This window comes from Lagopus leucura, unplaced genomic scaffold, assembly GCF_019238085.1.
Source record: "Lagopus leucura isolate 7727_CA_CO unplaced genomic scaffold, USGS_WTPT01 Super-Scaffold_1, whole genome shotgun sequence".
In the NCBI taxonomy this organism is placed as follows: Eukaryota; Metazoa; Chordata; class Aves; order Galliformes; family Phasianidae; genus Lagopus; species Lagopus leucura.
Window position 1 is genome coordinate 41,289,987 of NW_024962250.1, and position 22,583 is coordinate 41,312,569.

A 22,583-nucleotide genomic window follows, 5' to 3' on the forward strand; every position below is an offset into this window, starting at 1 on the left:
ACCATCCTACATTTCTACCACTGGCCCAGAAATGGGCTAGGCAGGAGGAAAAGCAGTGAGGAGAGTCACACTGGGTCCCTGTGGTCCCAGCTGAGGGGACACCAAGGGGCTCATGGCCAACTCCTCGCGTTCCCAGGAGGGATTTTCACTTTACTGTTTGGTATCAGCTGTTGGCTTGCCCTGTCTCCACAGCCATGCTACCCAAAGGTGAGCCCAGCCATGTCCACGTGCGCAGAAAATGGAATTAAACAAAATTAAGTGGAATTAAACAAGCTTCCTGCCAAGTCCTGCAGTCCCTGCAAATGAAATTGGAAAACTCCCAGATGTTACTCAAAGGAAAGAAGCGGACTCGATGATCCTCGTGGGTCCCTTCCAACTTGGGATATTCATGATCCAAAGTTGGAGCTGCATTTTGCAAAGCTCTCCTTGGGCTCAGAACCTCTGAAACCACCGGGGTGCATCAACAGCCATATGGGGAATTAAAGCCCTCCTCCCAGAGGGAAACCCAAACATTGCTGCAGGACATCACGTGGGGAGGTGGAGGAGAACCCCAAGAGGATGCAGGACACCACGGACACGCTTCTACCCTTGGAATGGGGTTAGCAGGAAGTTTTGAGCTTATGGATTTTGTAGGATTACTTTAATTTCCACAGTAAAAAAAGAGGTTTAAAGCCAAGGTACTTTCTGGGTCAAACCCTGGCATGGCACTAAGCTTTCTGCCCCAGACCCTCCTGTGACCTTGGACTCCCACATAGGAGCCACCAGCTGTCACCCACTGCCATTGCCACTCTGTGACCACCAGCCCACACCCAAAGCCCTGCAGCGTGGGACGACAAACGGGGTTTTTGATCCCTGTCTGTTTTTCCTTTTAATCTGTGACAAAACGGCATCATCACACAGCCAGAAAGTAGAAATGCTAAGCTGGACATTTCAGCAGCTTTGTACAATCAAATTAAACAAAACCAAATATAGAAAAGCATGCAAACTTGCACAAGCCTTGGCTACTCTCAGAAAAATCTGAGAAATCATTACAATGGACTTTGGTAAGGAGGTCCAACTTGTGCCCAGCTGGAAGCTCAACAGGTTGGCACTGAAGTTTAGGGGGTGGGGGAAGCAAAAAAAGGCATCTTGAATCAGTAACACTTATGTGTAACAGAGCACAGGAGGGGATTTGGGTTCTTGCTGCAGATTAACCTCTCAGGCATGGCAAGCGCAGCCTGAGAGCAATTAACACTTTGGGTTAATGGTGAGATGGCCGGGGAGCAGCTGCACATAAAGAAGCCTTGGAAATGGTTAGCAGCAAGCTGAGGGCTGAGCACTGAGCTGTGATTTCCTTGGGGCTGGGCTCAAAGGGGGGTTGGAACCAGATGAGCCTTAAGGTCCCCTTCCAACCCAAGCCGTTCTGCTATCCCAATGGGTGCCTTCCAATGCCACTGACACGTTTCCATTGCCAACAGCTCCCATCTGGGATTCACACAGCAGAAAATAACAAGGGATACTCCAAGCTCACCAGCACCTGCTTAAGGGAGGCCAGAACAGCCCGTGGGGATCTCCAGCCCTGCAGCAGCTCCTTGGCACTTGCACACCAGACTCTGGTGTCACATCAACACTGCCTGTGCCTCCTTGTTTTGGGGATATCCCCTGTCCTCAATGGGCCCTCCTGCTGCAGGACCAACAGCCAACAGCCAACAGCCAACCACACAGGGCTGAGATGTGGGTTGGGAACGATTGGGAGCTCCTGCACAAGCTCCAGGAATATGTTAGGCACTACATCTATCTACACATATGGTAGAGCTATCTGTACGTATAAGGACCCACACACATACATATGGACCCATATGCAGATAAGAATACAAAGATATAGCTTGGTATGTATGCAAGATATATAATATAGATATAAAATATATAAATACATACAAATATATCAATATTCCATATATAAAGTAATCATGTATCTAAAATACACATTATATATCATGCACACACACATCTATATGTATCATCTACATAGGACTATCTTCAAACACTGACCATTTCCACATATATCTCCACATGGGAAAGCACAGTGTGTGTGCATATGTACATATCTTCATGTTCACCCATACACAAACACACACATTTACCCACATAGTGGGCATGGTGGTGATGGGCTGATGGTTGGACTGGATGATCTTAGTGGCCTTCTCCAGTGCTAATGACTCTGATTCTCCATATACACACGCATATATATGTGTCTGTGCTCAAGTGGAAGGGCACAGGCTGTGATAGGGTTTCAGTCCTTTATGTCTGCACAGTTTATATATATATAACTGTGTGTATATGTGATATATATACCACACACCTGGATGTATTTATCACATGCATGCTATAGATACACACATACAGTGTATCTCCCTACACGTATGTTCATTCTCTCTTGGTAAATGCACACACATGTGTACAGCCCTGCATATACACACACGACCATGCACACATACACACGTCCATCTATTGATCCCGTTGGGCTGGGACCTGCCAGCACCACCTCCTGCTCCTGCTGACCTCCGTACACCCAGATTCCTTTGAACATGCCAAAGCCACTCCTTCTTGGACAATCATGGAAAAAAAATGCAGAAAATGAGCTGTTTTCATTTATCTGGGGTCAGGCTGAAGTTCCATTTATCTGGGGTCGGGTGGGTTCGGCTGGGTGATGGGGTCAGGAACGATCTGTTTGTTGGTGTGGTTTGGGGCACTTAGGAGCGTACATTGGGACTTTAAATGGAAAAGGATCAAAGATAAAATCCTTCTGCCCTTTGGTAATGAGACCTGAAAAATTATACTTTGCAGCACACAGAGACAAACAGCCTCTAAGAACCATTACCAGGCTGCTGCAGTGCGCTGCGATCAGCAACGTGATGCTCTCAGTACTCCTAAGATTTAATAAGGGGTTTTAATCTTGTGCCTGTATGAGGCCAGCTATGAGAAACCCATTGAACTGCTTGATCTTACAGGTCTTTTCCAACCTTCGTGGTTCTATGAATGGTTCTGTGAGTGGTTCATAGAACCTCAAAGGTCGGAAAAAACCTCTAAGATCATCAAGTCCAAGAGCTGACCCATCACCACCACATGCACTAACCGTGCTCCTAAATGCGATGTAGGATGTGACCCATCACCACCATCTGCACTGGCTATGCCCCTAAATGCAATGCAGGATGCAATGCGGGGCACAGCTGCCTGACACATCCTTGCTCAGGATGATCACTGACTGATGGTCACTCTGCAGAACCCAGGCAGCACCCCCAGCAAGGACAAAGCCTTGCAGGCATGCAAGTGGCTCCTGCTCTGCAGCAAGCTCTAGGAAGGAAGCTCTTTTCAGTATTAATAGGATTACTCAGCTAGCACTTGGCAATCTGATTCATTACGGTGCCACTTGCACTCTTGCACATATATCCCTCCTGCTCCAGCTGCAACCACTTCCCCAGTCCTGGCCCTATAAATGTTGTTGTGACCCCAACACCCCTATTTTCCTAAGGGAGAGAATGAAGGAAAGCAAAAGGTGGGGTTCTCTTTTTAACGAGGTTTTTGAGCAGGGTTCATGCCCTGCTGTAGCAGGGTGCTCCTTCCACACCCTCCATCCAGCAGCATAGCAGCAGAGCTGCGGCGGATGGGACCAGGAGCAATGCAAGGAAACTTGATTACGGAGGGGCTGGTGTGATTAAAGCACTGCCCAGATACACAGCAGAAGGATGGAAGGAAGGAAGGAAGGAAAAGCACTTCTGCAGGGAGCCTCCAGCTGCCATGACTGTGCATCCCTCCGTCCCCATGCACTGCAGCATTGGGTCACAGTGATGAGACAACAGGGAATGGCTTTAAACTAAAAGAAGGGAGATTAAGGTGAAGTGGAGGGGGAATTTTTTTGACAGTGAGTGTGGGGAGGAGATGGCACAGCTACCTGCAGAGCTGTGGGTGCTCCATCCCTAGAGGTGCAACCCTGGCTCATGCCCAGCGCCTGTGCAAGCTGTGCCAGGAGGCGCTGCAGATGATAGCAGCAGGAGGACGTTGTGCAGGATGCATGCAGCACGCAGATAACACGCAGCCCGCACCCCAGCACCTCATTCTGCTCAGCACCCATCCCTCTGGTAACAGCTGCACCCCTGCAAAGCCAGCTCTGCAACTGCTGCAGCATCCGGGCAGCCTTTCTATAAAACCCCACCACCCAATAACCCCCCCCAGTGCCCAAACTGTGGGCTCACAGCAGCTTTGCAATCGGTGATGTTGCAATGAGCCAAGCATGCAGTGCAAACACTCCCTGTGCTCTTTCCCAACTCAGCAAACACTCCCTGCATCAAGAACTCTACAGCAGTGCCACACACCCTTTGTCCCCCCACCCCAACCCCACCACAGAAACAGAAGAGTGAAGGTGAAAGCCCAACACCATCACAGGTTGCACCAGGAACTGCCCAAGGAGGCTGTGGATGCCCCATCCCTGCAGGCATTCAAGGCCAGGCTGGATGTGGCTCTGGGCAGCGTGGGCTGCTGGTTGGAGACCTGCACACAGCAGGGGGTTGGAACTGGATGAGCACTGTGCTCCTGTGCAACCCAGGCCATGCTGTGGTTCTATGAATCCCTACGTGCACGCTGGGAAGCTGATGGCCCAGCACTGCCTTAAGGCCATTCTGGAGCACAGATCCCTTCCCCAAAACCTGACCCACTCCCCACCTCAGCACCATCCCTCCATGCAGTAACCACGTCCTTCTGGCCCTGCTCGGCTTCTTCTTGCAATAAAGTTCCCCCATTCAGCAAACTGGGAGATTCCTGGTTTGCTTTTTGCAATGTTTCAGAGAGGGATCCCTCTGGAAATTCCCACCCGGAGGCAGTCAGCTCCTCATCCATCCCTTTAAATATTAAGGAGCAACTCACACACAGCCGACATCACATCAAACACAGTCAGACTCAATGCAGAACGCCGCGTTCAGAGCCCGATGGAGGAGGGTGGGGAAAAGGAAAGGCCGGCCGCCGCCAGGAACAAACACAGCACATGAAACCAAGGGAAGGGTGTGAGCCGTGCTCCCCCAGCCCCATCCCACACTTTGTGCCACAGCCGACCGCGCGCCCAGAGGAAGCCGCCGATCTCGGCTGGTCTGAGCAGCAAACCCAACAATTTCCTGTCTGTGGTCACCGACAATTCGGGCATTGCAAACCCCCCGGCATCCCCAGCCTGGGTCGGAAGGGAAACGCTCCCAGCACCGCCGCAGATGGGTTCTGCCTCCAGGTGTGGGACGGCCGCTTCCCCACCGCCTTCACGTGCCGCTGCACGGACAAAGAACAACCAGCCGACAGAGAGGAAGTTACGGCAGAAACAGATTGCTTCATTTCGATTTTAATTCTTTGGGGAGGCTTCCAAAGACTCATTGCTGCTTGGGATGGGAGCACGCATCACCGGGACCTGCCAGCATACGTACAGCACCCAGCTCCCCCCGCCCCCAGGTCCTGCTTGCTGGCTGCACTGACGCCAACAAAGAGGACTTTATGTCAGCTGCAGCCCCGCGATCCGCTGCGTGCCTATGCAGGAGCTTCCTGGAGCCAGGGGCTGATGTACAGCACGCAGCCTGCATGCGTCCTCCGATTACCGGCGACGTGCGTGTTCCACTTCAGTGCTGTTACAAATGCGTTGTTCCAGGGACAAGGACTCGGTGTGGAGATATCAACCACGTGCTGATAGCAAAACACGGAGCAACACGAAACCCCACTGAGAGCTGGGATGCTGCTGGCTACCCTAGGAGATGCTCCTGCCCCAGCACAGCCCAGCACTGCCTGCTGCACCGGCACCAGCACTGTGCCCACATCCCAGCTCAGCTGCTAACAAGCCTGGCGTGACATTCCCCAGGAAGATGTGGGTCACCGGGTGCTGAGAATCACAGCATGTCCTGGGTTGCAAAGGGCCACAGTTCCAACTCCCTGCTGTGTGCAGGTCGCCAACCAGCAGCCCAGGCTGCCCAGAGCCACATCCAGCCTGGCCTTGAATGCCTGCAGGGATGGGGCATCCACAGCCTCCTTGGGCAACCTGTGCCAGTGCCTCACCACCCTCTGGCTCAAAAACTTCCTCCTCACATCCAACCCAAACCTCCCCTGTCTCACTTTAAAACCATTCCCCCAGCACATCTGCAGGCTGAAACCACCAGAAGAAAGAGCTCTCCATGCGCTATGTCAACCAAAAACCCCAAATTTGTGTGGATCAGCCCTTGTGCCCAAGTGACATCCTGCCCTCCCACAGGGGACACACCATGAGGACACAACAGAAGAGCTGAGAGAGGATGGCAGACCTGGAATCTGCTGCCCAAATCCTTCCAAGAGCCCTGACTGACCACGACATGGGGCCTTTGAGCAGTTGGGGTCCCACCACGCCATTGGATGGCACCAGCGCCCTTCGGTCCCCCAGCCCCATTGGCACGCACAGCCAACACCCTGTCCCCGAGCTTCCTACCTCCCCAGGAACGTCCCACCAGCTCCTCCCAGGCACATTTCAAACAAATGAATAAATAAATGGAAGCAACATTTTGGTCGCATATGTTTAAAACAGCCTCGAGCCGACAACAACAATAACCTCTGCTCACTTCCTTCCTTCCTCCTCTCGCACTGACTTTGTAAGTCAGGCAATAGTGGCGGAATTCCTACAAGGCAGCAGCCCTGCTCGGGATTTTGGGCAAAGCCAAGCAGCTGCTGCCTACTTCCAATGCAATCAGCTGCCTTCTGCAAATGGGCCAAGCCTGGAGTGCAGCCCCCTGTTAACAAATTACATATAAATACACAGAGAGAGAAGAATTCATCCCAACTTGATGGGTGCCACACAGTACAACAGCACGGGTAGGATTCATTGCACAGCTCCTATGCTGTGACCAGGATTTTGCCCTGGACCTTTATAGGTTACTAAATAAATAGTGCTGCTCTTCCAACCTCAGCACTTTTTGCCCATTTTTCTGCCGACCACATGGCACAGCTCAATTAACACAGTGTCTTAATCTGCAGGGGTGATGAATAACAGGGGAGCACGCAGGTCGCTGCAATTCACTCAGTAACCAGAATCCCCGCTTGGGGGTTTTTCCAATCGCAATAGGTTTTAATTGCAAGCTGCCGGAGCTGCAGGGAGGGAATGCAGAGGGTTTATGTTCAAAGCCATCAACTGTTTTCACCAATGCGAGGGGTCCACCAAGAGGCAGCAGGGTCAGCCCGGCCCCAAATCCCCTGGGTTCAACCCGGCCCCACATTCCATGGAAGCTCCCCAATGGAGAGCCAATGGAAGAGCCCATGGAAGAGCCAAGCCTGGCCCACAGCAGCAGCCCCATCCATCAGCATCCCAGCCATCCACCACCAGGCATCCCAGCACTGCCAGAAACGTCAGCTTTGGGAAGTTTCCTTAAAACCCACAGCAAAAACAGAGAGAGAGAGAGAGGGAGATCCTTCAGGAAACAATCACACTGCTTGCTTTTTTAAACACAGATTGACGTTAAGAAAGCAAACCAGCCTCGAGATGGGGGAAAGCAGTGGGAATTGGACTCATGGAACCGAGCAGCCGTGGGCTGTGCCGACAGCTGAGCACAGAGCAGCAGAATCCCATTCCGTGCTGCTGGCATTCCTTCCCCTCAATACAATGCCTAATTTAACCAGCACGGCGCGGGGACGTCTGACGTCAGCCTCTAATTCGGGTCCCCTCGGCAGCCCCGAGCAGAGCCCTCCATCACCCAGGGGTCAGTTTTTACCATTTCTAGAAAGCCATTGAGGTGGGTTGTTGTTGTTTTTCTTCCCTATTATTTTGTTTTGGTGGGGGGTTTTTTGGTTTTTTTTTTTTTGCTTCCCCAAGCACTCGGCCTGGCTTCAGGCTGAGCTTTCTGCAGCTCCAGCAGAAAAATAACAGACACAAATGGGGTTTTGGAGCCAGGGCTGCCTCCAGCAGAAGACCCTGTGATCGAATGATTGCTTTAAGTCCATCTCCTCCTTCCTTGAACCCCAGACAATTCACAAATGACAACCAAAGCAGGACGCTGCTCTTACAGCCATGCAAACACGTTGCATTCAATCTATGATTCTATGATTTAAGCAGGACCCACGGGCACGGCTGACAGCTCTGCTACTCCCACAGCCCCAGGCATGCGCCTGCAGTGCAACATTCATGTTTTATCCCAGCAATGACAGCAGCCACCCCAGCACTACTGCTGGGTAAGCACACACAGACCATAGCCAGAGGCACGAAGAGCCACCTCCCCTAATGCTGACCATGTTCAGCAATGCTCTGAGCAAACTCTGCCAATTAGATCTTTTTGTTAATCACAGAACTTGCACCAAACAGCCCGAAGCAATGATATTTCTGAGCTCCGTGCAAACTGCAGCCAGCAGGACCCGGGGTGATGGGAGTGGGTGAAGGGTGGGTGCTGCTGGGGGTCTGGGTGGAGCTCAGAAGGGTGCAGGGGCACCCTGGGGCATGCAGAGAGATGCAATGGGGCACTGGGGCAGGATGCAGGGGGACAGGCAAGGAGCAGATGCTGGATATGGGCAGGGTGCTGGTCGAGGTGTATCACAGAATACCCTGAGCTGGATGGAACCCATAAGGATCATCGAGTCCAACTCCTGATGCCAGATGTGAGGTGCTGGGTGCTGCATACAGGCAGGGTGCTGGGTGCCAAAGCACAGCGCCGGGGCAGAGCTCTGGGGCTTCATGTCAACAGCTGAAGCACAGTATTGAGCAGAGCCCTGGCTGCGGGGTGCAGGCAAGGCGCTGGCTGCCAGGTGCTGGGTGCTAAAGCACAGAATTGGGGCAGTGCCCCGAGCGCAGGCTGGATGCTAAAGCAAAATCCTGCCGCGGGGTGTTGAGTGCTACAGCAAAGTATTGCAGCGGGGTGCTGGGTATTAAGGCACGGCATTAAGGCAGAGCTTCAGGGCCGGGTGCCGAGGCGGTGCAGGCAGGGCTTTGGGTCGTAAAGCAAAGCACTGGGGCAGGGTGCTGGGACTCAAAGCCGGCTGCCGGAGCAGGGCGTCGGACGTCGGGGCAGCGTCCCGCCGCTGGCCGCTAACGCAAAGCATCGGGGCAGAGCCCCGCGGCAGGATGCTGGGGCAGGACGGCCGCCGGCACTCACCGAGCTTCTCGACGAGGCGCAGCATGACTCCCCCGATGTGGATCTCCCCGGTGACTCTCAGGGTGACGTCGCGGCCCAGGTCGGTGACATGGACGCTCAGCTCCCACGTCCCGTCGGCGTAGCAGCCGTCCGGCATGCGGATCCCGTCCAGCGCCATGGCCCCGGCCTCCTGCGCGCAGAGAGCAGCGCTCAGCGCCGGCACGGCACGGCTCGGAGCGGGGCAGGCAGGCAGGCAGGGAGGGACGGACGGAGCCCGGGGGGTGCGGGGGGGGGACAGCGCGGCCGCCCCCGAACCGCTGCCTGCGGGGCCGCCGTTTGGGGGGCGGGGGGGAGAGAAGGGGCGGGCAGGGATGGGATGGGAGGAGGAGGAGGAGGAGGGACGAAGGAGGAGGAGGGGGATAATTAAAGGAAAAACGACCGCCGGGCCCCTGGCCTTTTATGGAAAAGAAGGACTGAGCGCCGCCGGGGCTGCTCCAACATCCGGGACTCGGAGCCGCACGGAACGGCTCGGAGCGGTTCCCGTCGGCGGCGCGGCCCCGTGCGGTGCCCTGGAGGCCCCGGAGAGCGGCTCCGCTGGGGCCGGTGGAGCTCGTGGGGCTTTTCTGAGCCGGCCCGCGCTTGCGGCCTGGCTGCTGGTGGCTTTGGGATGTGTTCGTCTTGTCCCGTTGGTAGAACGCAAAGACAAAAGCCTCACCTTGGCGTCGTGGTTCGTGGAGCCGAGGCCGGGCGATGCGCTGCCGCCCTCCATCCCGACCTCCCGAGAGCTTAGGAAATGGGAACTGGTTGAACCGAGAGCCTGAGCCGGCACAAATACTGAAAAAAAAACCCTATTATCCGCTTCCTGCAGCTCTCCACCCAATGATACATGCGTCCCGCCGAGGCAACCAGGCTTCCTGACCATCCGTCATGTGTGGAGGGAGCAGGACGGAGGGCAGGATGTGGCTGGCAGTGGCACCGTGTCCCATGAAAGCCATTCCATTGCCTTGGGGATGGCACTGTCCTCAGCTTCCTGCGTGCCCATCCTATATGGCTCCGGAGATGAATAATTGATAGGACAACAAAAACGTCATGGTGAGGATGATGGGGTCCCACCACTTCTTCCCTTTTGCTGTTATGATGGGATCCCCTCTCCTATAAGAGTTAAGGTTTAGCACACAAAGAGCGTGGAGAACTCACGCTAGCATGGCAGATGGTTGGACCGGGTGATCTCAGAGATCTTTTCCAACATTAATCCAACTCAATTCTTCCCTGGGCATCACTCCTGGCCAGCAGAACCCCATTTCTGCTTCCAAACCTGGGAGCTGGAGCCCAGCTTGCAGGGTGCCAGCAGGGGAACACCAGCCCTTAACAGCAGAGCTCTCAGATCCTATCTCAGTGCTGTTCCAGTGCCAAACAATAGGGCCATACACTGAAAGGGTTACTCTGTGCTCCAGCCTTTTGGCTGAGCTTCCCAGCTGATGCAATGCATCGCAGCCCTGCTGCGGCCGCCTTGTTTCACTACAGCTGACTGCTGCTGGTTTCTCCTGCCCTGAGCACCTCTTGCTGCTCCTTTTCCCTGCTCTCAGGCTGTCGGTGGCCGGCAGACGCCGTCCCCAGGGTCCCCATGCCATGCTGTGGGCGTGCGCGGAGGCGGGTGGCCACATCACCAATGTGCTGCCGAGATTTGGGGCAAGGTCAGAAAGGCACGGCGTGGGCTCATGCGTCAGAAGCAGCCAAGCATCCCCGGCTCTTCCCACTGTTTGCCAGAGCTCCGTGCTCCCTCCATGCAGCCATAGCCAAATAAGGTGCCGGAGCGCACGGCCACTTCCATCGGGACGGAGGTGATGCCCAGCAGCCCGCTGCTGATCTTCTGCCTTTCCCAAGAAACAAGTCAATGGATATCGGGATGAAGTTGCCTTTGTTAAACCCATTTTGCCTTTTTTTTTTTTTAGAATGTATTTTTCATTTTATTTCATTTTTAATGTTTAACTCTGTGCAGTCAGCTCGCTTTCCCACATCGCTGCAGCGGAGCCGGTCAGACTGGCTCCCTCCAGGATGACCGAAATCTAAACTCTGAGCTCCACCGGGTGATGGGAGCAGGAGGAGGAGAAAAGGAGAAGCATTTACTGGCGTTTCCTCCTTGCCCACCTGGGCAGTCTCCCCGTGCATCCCCATCTCCTTCAGCCTTTTGGATGTAGCCAAGGTTCTTTCCCACACGTGGCCATTTCCGAGCAGAGACAAGGTCACACTCCTGGCAAGGGAAGTGCGTTGGGTAGCTCTGCTTCCTGGTTTATTCCCAGCCACATTCATTCTTTCCTGGCTTTGCCATTTTGGAAATGTCCACGTGAAGCAGCTTTTTCATTTTTATGAATGTATATCGTAGTGATGGAGCTGTGTCACAGCTACATGTTGTACATAAGGAACCAACATGTGGTGTAGGCACTGAGTTTGTCAGCATCTCAGTGATAAAAGCGTGGAACATTTCTGCGTTGGAGAGAATGGATGAAACACTGGAGAAGTGGAAGCTCAGTCTTTTTAGAGTGAATCCTAGACTCATACAATGTGTTGGGTTGGAAGGAACCTCAAAGACCATCTGGTTCCACCCCTGCTGTGGGCTGGGTGCCCCCAGCTCAGGCTGCCCATGGCCCATCCATGGCCTCGAGCACCTCCTGGGATCGGGCACACGTCTGGGCAATGAGAGAATCGCTGTAGCAATTCCCTCTTGTGACCTTGCCAAGATGAATCAGCATCTCCATACCTCTCCTGCAGTCATACAACTTTATTTCCTTGAGGAGACAGCTCCATCCAGGTGGGACTTGTAGGTCTGCAGACTCATGTCCTCGTGTCTTCAGGATGGGCCATTCGTCCTTCCGAGGGAAATGTGTGATCCTGGTGCCAAGGCTTGTTTAGTAGAGGGCTGTTAGAGTTAGGGTAGGATGGTTGGGTTGTGGTTGGACTCGATGATCTTTAAGGTCTTTTCCAACCTGAGCAATTCTATGATTCTAAGTGATTATAAGATTATATTCTTGCTGAAACCAGGTGCTGGAAGAGCCTCCTGTCTTAGTGGGGACACATGGCCAGATCTGCCCTCCTGATGGCTGAAGATGCTGAGACAGTCATAGCCATCGGTGTGGTCCTTTGTGCCCAAATGCTACAAAACTCATCCCTGAGGCTAGAAATAGCTTGCATGAAATAGCTGCTCCCACAGAAGAGGCAGAGCGAGCACCTCCCTCAAGCCAAGCCAAGGGTTCATCACCCCAAACTGCTGAGCATCACCCGGCGCCCTGCTGCACCCCTGCTCAAACCACAACCTCGCTGCAGGGCTCTTCCTTCTCTCTTCCTTTCCAGGAGCTGCAGGCACTTCAGTTCCCAAAATCCCGGGTGGGGAGTTTTACTTCCCAGCCTCAATCCTCCGCACTCAGCAGTTTGCAGCAGTAACCCCGCTCTCTCCTTCCCGACCTGTGTCAGGCATGAGTTTCCTGTTGACATTAATCCCTCGACCGCCGTTTATCTTCTGAGCTTTTTCGATCCCGCTGTCACATCCTTCTGATGTTCCAGCTGCTCCTGCTGCCTGTCGCTTCCCTGGGCCCAGAAAGGAGGGAGTTTGCCCCGAATCGTCATCCAGATGACCCCAATGGTCATTATATGTAGATGTTCCTGGAGCAGGCTCTGACCTAAAGGTCAGATGAGCTGGAGGGGGCTGTTAGCAGAAAGCTTGGGTGCTTGGGATGGAAAATTGGGTGAAAGCTGGTAAATTCTGCCCTAATTAATTCACCCTATGGCTGAAAATGCCCCTTCCCTGCTGCCACAGAGTGCACCATGAAGGTCAGTGCAACTCATTTTGGCAAATGCTGTTTCCAGAAGGAGATCCCAGAATCCAAGCAGTTTGTAGAGCTTCTTGGCTAGAGGTGACTTTGCAAAGTGCTTTCCTGCTTTGCACTTGCCCAAGAGAAAGGGAGTAACTCCAGCCCAGATGTTCTCCCCTAATCCACATCCAACCACTTTCTATTGTCCCTCTGATTTTTGGAGCTTTTGTCACTCCCCTTCTGGCTTCTCTCCACCTCCAGAAGGCTCCCATTCATTTGGCACAAAGCATTGCCCTGAGGCTGAGTTCCTGCCGTGGGGCAGAGGCCCTGCTGGGCTCTGTTTGGGTTGGAGAACCCAAATGTGCCACAAATGCTCCATCAGCAGCCCCAGAGCTGGCGGCTGTGGGGTGCCATAAGGAACACCTGGCATTCAAGAAGAACAAATGAGGATCACAAATAATTCATCTGATGACCCCGTTATCTACAGAGCTGGCCAGAGAGTGCAGAGCATCCATTTGCATGGCTTTTGGATGCAGCAAGGGGGGAGGGACGGGGAATATTCCCTGAATCACACCATGAATGATTCTTAGCTGCTGTTTGGGCCCTTCCAGGGTGGTTATTAGGATGAGAAGTTGAGCTGCGGGAAAACCCACCCCGTACATCTCCATCTGTGTGCTTTCAAGCTGCAGCCCCATGCCCTGCCCTGCATTTCCCGTTATCTCTGCAGCCCCAGCTCTCCCCTCCCCAACGGCCCTATGAAACTGGCTTTGTGCCCACGGGTTTTTCCTCTGGGGTTGCAGGGAGCAGCCAGGCTGAGCTCACCCTGTGTGCTGTGTTTGGGGATCCACAGCTGGAGCATCCCTGCTCTGTGTCTGTATGGAGTGGTTGGGAATCGACTGGAGCAAATCAGCAGCAAAACCCAGGAGGAACAACGCCATGTCCTGCTCCATCTAATGTTTCACACAAGCAGATTGATAAAATCCCCTCATCTTGGAGGGTGAGTTTCCCAGGGCACCGCTTGACCCCACAGTGTTGCAAAAATCCCCAAAATCCAACCAGGATTGGAAACATAGCTGCGGGAACTGGCTGGATGATGGGGATGGGGGATCACTGAGATGGTTTTCGCATTGCAGAAATGCAGTCTGGGTATTGGAGTGCTCCACACTGGGCTGCAGCCCCAAAAAGATGTTCTGGAAATGGAGTTTTGCTTCACCTCCCATGGTCCCAGCTACAATAGCAGCAGCTCAGGGAAATCCATCCCCCTGAGGATGCTGAGAGCAAACATCCGTTGCTCAAAGAGGAATAAAGGACCTGGAGCCAGGCATGCCACAGCAGCACAGTGAGCAGGGAGTTGCTGAAAACCCCTACAGGTCAGGCAAGTAAAGCAGTAGGCCTGTAATTCCAGCTGGCCCTATAAATCACACCTTGCCCATAAATCCCATCCCCACCTGGGAAGCTCTGCGAAGCTGGCAAATGTGGGAGGGAGAGGAGGAAGAGGAGGAGGATGAAGGCACTGAGGATGGAGCTGATGGGGTTTGGCTGCCCTTGTTCACATGCTGCTGGAGAAGAAACAGCCTCGAGTGAGTGCTCTTATCACAGCACGTCGTCACAGAGCTGCAAAATCAGAGCTGATAACAGGCATGGGAGCGAAGATGCCAACACCACGTGGGCACCGAGGCACTCGTGCCACCCTGATGGAGCCCCGATGGTGCTGCTTCACCCTGCAGGAGTCACCCCAGTTTGCCCCTGAGTCCATGCTGTGGGTGCAGGGGGAGCAACCGGCATGTGAGAGCTCCAGCTGGGCATCCCTAAGTGTCCCCATGGCATCTGCATTGCTGCAGTGAGCAGCGGCCAAGCTCCGGAGGTGGATAATGCCAATGCTGGTGGTTCTGTGCTGGCTGGCATCAGTCCTCACTGGAGAGGTGAGCGCTGAGCAGGCAGTATTGCAGCTCATGCTGGAGAAACAGAGGCAGAGCTGATCTGGGTGGTGTAATGAGGCGGGTGTGATTGAATCAGATGGACTCTGCAGAGCAGCAGGAGGGCTGGAGCGTGTGGGGAGCTCAGTGGGAATGGGCACATGGGGACATCTGAGAGTTGTAGAGTCATAGGATGGAGTGGGTAGGAAGGGACATCACAGCCCCCCCAGTCCTATCTCTGCTGTGGGCTGCGTGCCCCCCAGCTCAGGCTGCCCAGGGCCCATCCATGGTCATGGGCACCTCCAGGGATGGGGCACCTGCAGCTTCTTTGGACGACCTGTGCCAGGGCCACACTGCCCCTGTAAAGTAAAAAATTTCCTCCCCAGAACATCCCCCAAAGCTCACCAAAACACAGAATTGGGAGCTCCTAGGAGGTATGTAATCCATGAGGGAGGCTTGGAGGAATTTGGGCTGTTTGCCCTAGAGAAAAAGAGCAGTGATAACATCTGCAGGCAGATAATAGAGGGTTTGCCCAAAGCAGGAGGGATAAAGGGGTGGAAAATGCTCAGTTCCACAACAGAGAAGCAAAAAGCGATGGGGAGATCTGCTAGAGAGGGATTCAGGTGAGCCCTCAGGGGAGGCTGGAGAAGGAATAACCCAACCAGCAGATCATTTGCTCTCCACACAGCTGTGGTGCCCCATCCTTGCAGGTGCCTGAGGCCATGGATGGGCCCTGGGCAGCCTGAGCTGGGGGGCACCCAGGCCATGGCAGAGATGGGGCTGGGGGAGCAGCGGGAGGCGAGCAGCTCTGCAGCGTGCCAGGATGCACAGCACAGAACGATCTTCCCAGGACCTCGCTTATTTTCCCATCCACACGGAAACATGGAAATGGAGAGGAGCTGAGACCTATTTTGGCTGCCCAATGTGCTTTTTCCTCCCTGGGGGTTTGTAAGCGAGATCCTGTGAAGCCATTGCTGTTTATCCTGGGCTTGCAGCCTCTAGCTCTTTATTTTGCTTGCTTTTAAATAACACCAACATCGGGCTCCATTGGGTTCTCTGAGAGATTCTTTTTCAAGGCAGAGCCCAGAAGATCTGGCTGTCACAGTGTTTTATCCAAGCACAAATGCCCCATCCCTCCTATTGGGACCACAGTGTTGCCATCATTCCCTTTGCTTCAGGCAGTGGAGCTGCTGCCAGATGAGCACATGGGTTACAGCAATATGTTCCTTGCAGGGAAAGCCTTTGCCTCCCCAGCGATGGCAGCATCCAGCCAGGAAAAATAGCAATAGGAAAGAACAAGGAAAAGAAAAATGACAGCAAGAAACCAAAGTTCATCAAATCCTATGGAAAGGAGATGGAAGAGTCACTGCCGGGTGTCCAAGGAGAGCTCACTGGTACCATGTGGAAAACCAAGAAGGGTTGGTCATTGGCAATGTGCCCTTCCCATAAGGGGTCTGGTATGGACATGGCATCCAAGAGCAAATGCCTTCCTTTCATAGAATCATTAAGGAGAAAGAAAAAGAAAAGCAAAAAGCAAAATTCTTCTTTGCAGAATAGCCGCTCCACAGAACGTGGGTGACATTTCCAGCAGGGCAAGGCATGCTCCACGGTCATGTCCCAGCTAATACAAGAGAGAGATGGGCTTGTTTCCAAGCACTCTGGCCTGGGGCCAGCTGCTTAACTCTTGGCATCTCAGTTCCTCAGCTGGAAGCAGGACGGCTGTTCTGCATGGCCTCTCCTGGGCTGTTCAGGCGTGGGGAGGTGAGGATGGGACACACTGCAGCTCCAGCACTGCAGGATGGTTGGAGTAGGGATCACAGGACGGGGCTGCAATGCAAGCAATGTGCAAAAACCCCCACAGGATGGCTGTCAGAACCCAGCTCCTGTGCTCATAGCTTGTTTTTCTGCAAGGTTGGGCTTATTGTTGGGTGGATACATGGTCTGCTTCATGGGGAACTGCTCCATCCTGGCACTCGGAGTTGCCCACTGCCCCCATCCTACTCCATGAATCTGTAGAATTCCATAGATTCCTGCTTATTCTGATTCCACGATCCTTTGATTCCACCATGCTATGACATGCAGCCCATGGGCAGCTCCAGCTCTGCTCCCCAGGACCCATCCGGGGGATTTTGGAGCTGGTGGAGACGATTCACAGAGAGCATCGCAAACTGCAAAACCGTATGTCAGGAAGGAGGCAGCAAGCATCCTAACCAGAAACATATTTGGGGAGTGAGTCAGTGGGGGGGGGAGCGGGGGAAGCAAAAAGAAAGTTGCGCCCTTTTGCTTGATGAAAAAAGCACATGGCAACAGCCAGCGATGTGAGCAACATTCCCCGCTCCGACAGCAGTGCCAGAAAGCAAAATCATGACTCAACCTTTGCGTTTCATCCAAATCTAAAGAGAAATCTCGCTCAGGAGGGGGCAGCCAGCGATGTAGTGTGTTAATTAACTAAATGGTTCAGGAGGACGAAGTCATTTTGCAGAAGTTCGTAGGCTCGTTTGGAAGCTCTGCTTCAAAACACTGCTTCGAGTGTGGAGAAACAAGTGGGATACACAAATCTGTGCACGCATGCTTTTCACAGAGCCCACAGACCAGACCTGCAAGGACCTCAATGCTTCGTGCAGCAACATCTTGCGTCCAGAAGTGCTTCACTCAGACCACGAACACATCAGTGTAACTCACGAATCCGACAGGGCTGAGAATGCCATTGTGATGATGAAATACAGCCGGCGATTGGCAAGGTGTTCACTGCAGCATCCCTGCACCCTGGACAGTGGCAAGCACCCAGCACTGATGTCCTGGGAGCTGTGACTGCAGATGTCAGAAATGCAATGTTGGGTCAGCGACCACGGGAAGCAAGCAGTAATTCCCCTGGTGAACAGATGTGGGCTGCAGCACGCAGGTTGCTTTCGTGACAGCACAGCACGCAGCTTTGGGAGGAATGGCTCTGCCCTCTTCCTTTTTTTTTCTGCAGCCTTCCCCACCCTCCCTTCCCCTGCTGATTTTTAATAATTCTGTTTATAGGAAAATGTTATAAAATAAGGCTTGCATGCAAGGGGCAGTCTGGTAAGCATACAGGAGAAACCCCAAGGAGTGCATCAAGAGGCAGAGCCGTCCCATCCCACTGCGACACGCTTTGTTAACAGAAAACATTTGGCTGTTGTTTCAGCATGAGCCCTTCTTGCAAAGTACAAACACACACCTGAACATGAGTGCTGTGAAGCAGCAACGAGACACGGCGCCGGTACCCCTTGGTGGGAGCAGCTGGAGCTGAGCAGTGCAGGTTTGGGGCTGAGCCATCCTCCTTAGCAAGGAAGTCTCACCATGTCTGTACTGAGAGAATCGTATCGTGGAATCACAGCGTGGTTGGGTTGAGTTGGGTCCCCCCAAACACCCCTGCTGTGGGCTGGGTGCCCCCACCAGGCTGCCCAAGGCTCCATCCATGGTCCTGGGCCACCCACAGCTGTTGGGAAGCATCCTGCCCAGCCTGGCTCCCAGCAATGAAGCCCTGCAAATCCCCATGTTGCACTGCAGCCCCATGGGCATCGCCGCCCTGTGCCCACTTCCACCAGCCCACCCAACCCATCCTCTTCAATCATTCACAGTTCTCTTTTCCACTGTGGAAATTCACTTCCGGAAGCACAAACGTGGAGAACGCATTGTGAAACATGTGGTCCATTGGCTTCATTGCCAAGAGTGTCAGAGGCTGCCCAGAGAGCTGTGGGTGCTCTCTAAGACCTCCAAGATCAGCCCTAACCCAGCCCCACCATGCCCACTGACCATATCCTCAGACCCACATCTCCACGGTTCTGGAACACTCCAGGGACGGTGACTCCACCACTCCCTGTGCTGTGCTGGCAAATCAGAGGGCAAAAGTCTGGATTCATAAGGAACTGGACAAGATGAAGTCATTTCTACTTCAAACAGCTATTACTAATTCAAAACCTATGCTGAAAGAGACTTCTTACAAACTACAGAAAGTAGTTAAAACCCCCAAACTAGATACTTTAGTGCAAACAAACTTGACATTTTGTTTTAAACTGGAGGCCAAGAATCTTCTTTATCAAACAGCACAGTGAAATGTCAAGACCCTTCAAGAGGCTGCTCTTCAACTGCAAAGTATGGCATTGCCCTGGGATGTGATACAGACTTTGAGAGAAACTGAAAGAGCCGTGAAAGCAAGAAGAACAAAGCAGGTGTGGGGTCTGCAGAGCTTGGGGCAGGGAGGTTTGGACATCACCTCTCCCACCTCCACACTTGGGATCAACGAGGCATGGAGAACCATGGCACCATGTTTGCTGTGCACTCAGCGACTTCTCACACCCAAAGAGAAAGGACGCAGCTGAGGGCTGCTGCAGGGAGATGGGGCATCTTCAGTGGAAGGGCTGAGAGTGGAATTTGTTTTCTAATGGGACCAGAGAGCACTGACCTCTAGGGTGATCTAGAAGCTCAACAGCCAGGCATATTGGGGCTTTTCCTATTCCTTGGAGACACTGAACGTGCACACTCAAATTGTCCATGTTGGATGGAGCTCTGGGCCTGATCTGGTGGGGGGCAGCCAGCCCATGGCAGAGGTGGGACTGGGGGGCTGGGAGGTCCCTTCCAACCCAACCCATTCCATAACTCCGTGGCAGGAGCTTGAAAATAGGCGGGCTTTGAGGTCCCTTCCAACCCAACCATTCTAGGATTTTATCATCCTGGAGGATGAATGCATCCATGTGGGCTGAGCTGACACTGAGCTCTAGGAGAAGTCTCCTGGATCACGACAGCAAAACGTCTCTTGGATTTCAAATGGGTTGCAGGGCTTCAACTTGTACGTCTGGAGAATGCACAGACTGTGCTGCAACAAGCAAGCTTCAATGCCAGCAAACTGAATTCAAAGCAGAAATTAGATCAGAAATCTTCAGAAGAGGTTTGAGATAATGGGCAGTAGGGAAGTGGTACTGAAACGTACCTGGGGAAGAGGGAGGGAAAAATAAACCTGGACAAAGTTTGCCTTTTTGGAAAATGCTTATTAAGTGCAGGCAAAATGCAGAGTTTAATACAAATGTCAGGCTGATAAACCAGAAAATGGGACTGTTGCATGGATGGCAATCTGGGGGACAGACTTTCTAGTGGGGTCTGTTGTGACAGGACAAGGAGAAATAGTTTCAAACTAAAGTAGGGGAGAGTTAGGTTGGATATAAGGAAGAAGTTTTTTATGCTACAGATGGTGAGCACAGCACAGGTTGACCAGAGAGGTGGTGATGCCCCATCTCTGGAGAAACCCAGGGTCAGGGGCTGGGCTGTGAGCACTGATGGAGCTGTAGGTGTCCCTGTGCACTGCAGGGAGTGGAGCCAGAGGGCTTTGAAGGGCCCCTTCCAACTCCAATCACTCTGTGATTCGATGAAAATCAGCGAAGACATCAGAGAGGGACTCTGAGGCAGAAACCTCAACTCCAAGCCAACAACAGAAAAATAGGAAAGGGAATGACATTTGAAATAAAGTCGTGGGGCAGAGGGCACACAAATGTACATTAACTATCTAACCGCAAACAGTTGACATAGTGATGAATGAAGTAAAAGAAATCAATTCCCAACCATTCAACTCGAGGCACAGGCAGCTCTGCATGAGTGGTGTGGGAAAGGAGCAGCAGGACAAACAGAATCGTGCAGGCAACCAGGTGGAATACAGACATGAGAATGGACACTTCTTTCTGATCAGCCTCAGACTGATAAGGAGCTGAAATAATTGCACGTGGCCAGCTGGGCTGTCACTGCAAAATCAAGCAGCAGCAGAATGCAAGCATGGAATCACAGAATCATTAGGGCTGGAAAAGACCTCCAAGATCCCCAAGGCCAACCCCAGCCCACCCCACCATCCCACTGCCCACGTCCCTCAGTGCCACATCTCCACTGAACACCTCCAGGGATGGTGACCCCACCACTGCTGGGCAGCTGTGCCACAGCACAGAAGAGGCTGTTCCTAATATCCAACCTGAACTTCACCTGGCACAACTTGAGGCCATCACCTCTCGCCCTGTTGCTGGTCACTCAGCAGCTATGACGGAAGAATTAGGAGCAAAGGGATGAAATTCAGTAAAATAATTTAAAAAATTGAAGGAGGTTATTTGCAAAACGACCTCGTATTAAAAAAGACAGCCAAGCAGTGAGCATCAAATTTGGACAAGGAAGGACGAGTGCAGGAAAACAGCTGAGGATCAGTCAGGAGATGACAGCAAGGCGGTTCATTGCCCTTATCTTGGGTTCTCAAGAAAAACCACCCGCCAACACAGCTTGTAAGGCTAAACATCACTCTGCGAATGAAAACAAGTCGGTCATTGGAAGCCAGCACATTCCAGCTCTATATTCTGCAGCAGGCCATCTGACCAGAAAGTTTTAAGCGTGAAATTTAGAATCCAGCGTGCAGTGATGGGGCTCTGCTCGAGGCTGTGCTGTGCTGCAGACATGGGGCAGCCCTTTTTTTGTCAAATGGCTTTAAATCAAAGAGCAAATCATCTTTGCAAGAGGGGGAGAGGTTTTTTGAGAATCAGAAAGATGAAAATCAGCCTATAACACGCATCATACGCTTGTACGCGCTTTAGAATAAACCTCAATTTAAACCTTTTAATTCCTCAGGCGCGTTGTCTTTGTCACAATGTTAGGAATGCTTCTCAAGTGCTGGACCAGAATCCGCTCCATGAGAGCAGGATGAAGGCAAGGCGATGCTCAGCTCCTGCCCCTCTCCCTGCTTGCCCCAGAGGTACACAGGAGGTACACCAGGATCCCAGCCCTTATATGGAGCGCGCTCCGCAGGCTCCAGCACGTCCCGGTGCGGGGAGAAGAGCCATCCCATAAATCTGAAACATGTTCTGGACAACGGCAGAGTTTACGCAGACCACAAGAATTGTAGGAATTAACCCCCTCTGCTCGCAGCGCTGAAAACAAGATCTCGTGGAGATGCAGAGCTGGAAGGGGACGGCGCAGCTGTGACACCATCCAACCCCGAGCACAAACAGGGCGCATTCGGAAATGTTCTGCATGTTCCAAATATAAAAGGGGATTCTCCTTTTATGTTCAAGTTCTCCTAATTAAGAAGGGTTGACTGAACAAGGAAAGCAGCCGCAAAAACAAAAGCCTGTTTTCTGGAGGTGTCAAACTGCCCTCTGCTTAAAGGGCAGACCTGAATTTTTAATGATTACTCATCAACCAAGGTGAACTTGCCAGGCATGTTACATTCACTGAGGCCAAAAGGATTTAATAGCCAGAGTTCCACAGACCCAATGTCTTGCTGCATTTATAGCAGCACCGTTCCCATCATCTTCTGCCCTTCCCCCCCACCCTCCCATTCCTCCCTTTACCCCCTCTGCACTGTTTATCCCTTTGTAATTGCTGCTAAATCCCTAACCACAACACACAGCCTCACACCCCGTTCCTCCCCCATTGCACCACAGCTCAGGCACAAACAAGAGCCCAAGCAGCAGCGCTGCTGCCCTCCCCCTCCCAAACTCCATGAGGGAAGGATGCTGGTTGGGGCTGCTGGTTCCACATCTGTTTACATTGAGAACGCGGTCCTTTGCAAAGGAAAGCTGAGATTCTGCAGCTTCTAAACATGCCATACAGACCACAGATACCCCAGCCAGAGGCAGTGCAGAGGCTGTGGATCTGGCACTTCTGCTCTAGAGCTGTGCATGGCTTCAGATCCCAGCAGTGACCCTGTAGTGTTTCATTGGGAGACATTTCCTTTCATCACAACACATCCCTGTTGGAGGCTCCTGAATTAGTTTCAGATGCAA

At 52.8% G+C, this 22,583-nt stretch overlaps 1 protein-coding gene across 4 annotated transcripts in view; it reads right to left on the bottom strand.

Annotated features, from left to right (window-relative positions):
- The window catches only part of FERMT2 (FERM domain containing kindlin 2), a 36,440-nt gene extending 27,138 nt beyond the window's left edge, over positions 1-9,302 (bottom strand). For 3 of the 4 annotated variants that reach the window (XM_042890343.1, XM_042890255.1, XM_042890171.1), the window contains exon 1: positions 9,108-9,276. In XM_042890343.1, coding sequence (XP_042746277.1) covers positions 9,108-9,264 — 157 coding nt within the window. In that variant the 5' untranslated portion in view covers positions 9,265-9,276. Of the gene's footprint in view, positions 1-9,107 lie in introns of all 4 variants that reach the window. The other variant, XM_042890421.1, reaches the window with a different exon arrangement.
- Positions 9,303-22,583: the final 13,281 nt, after the last annotated feature.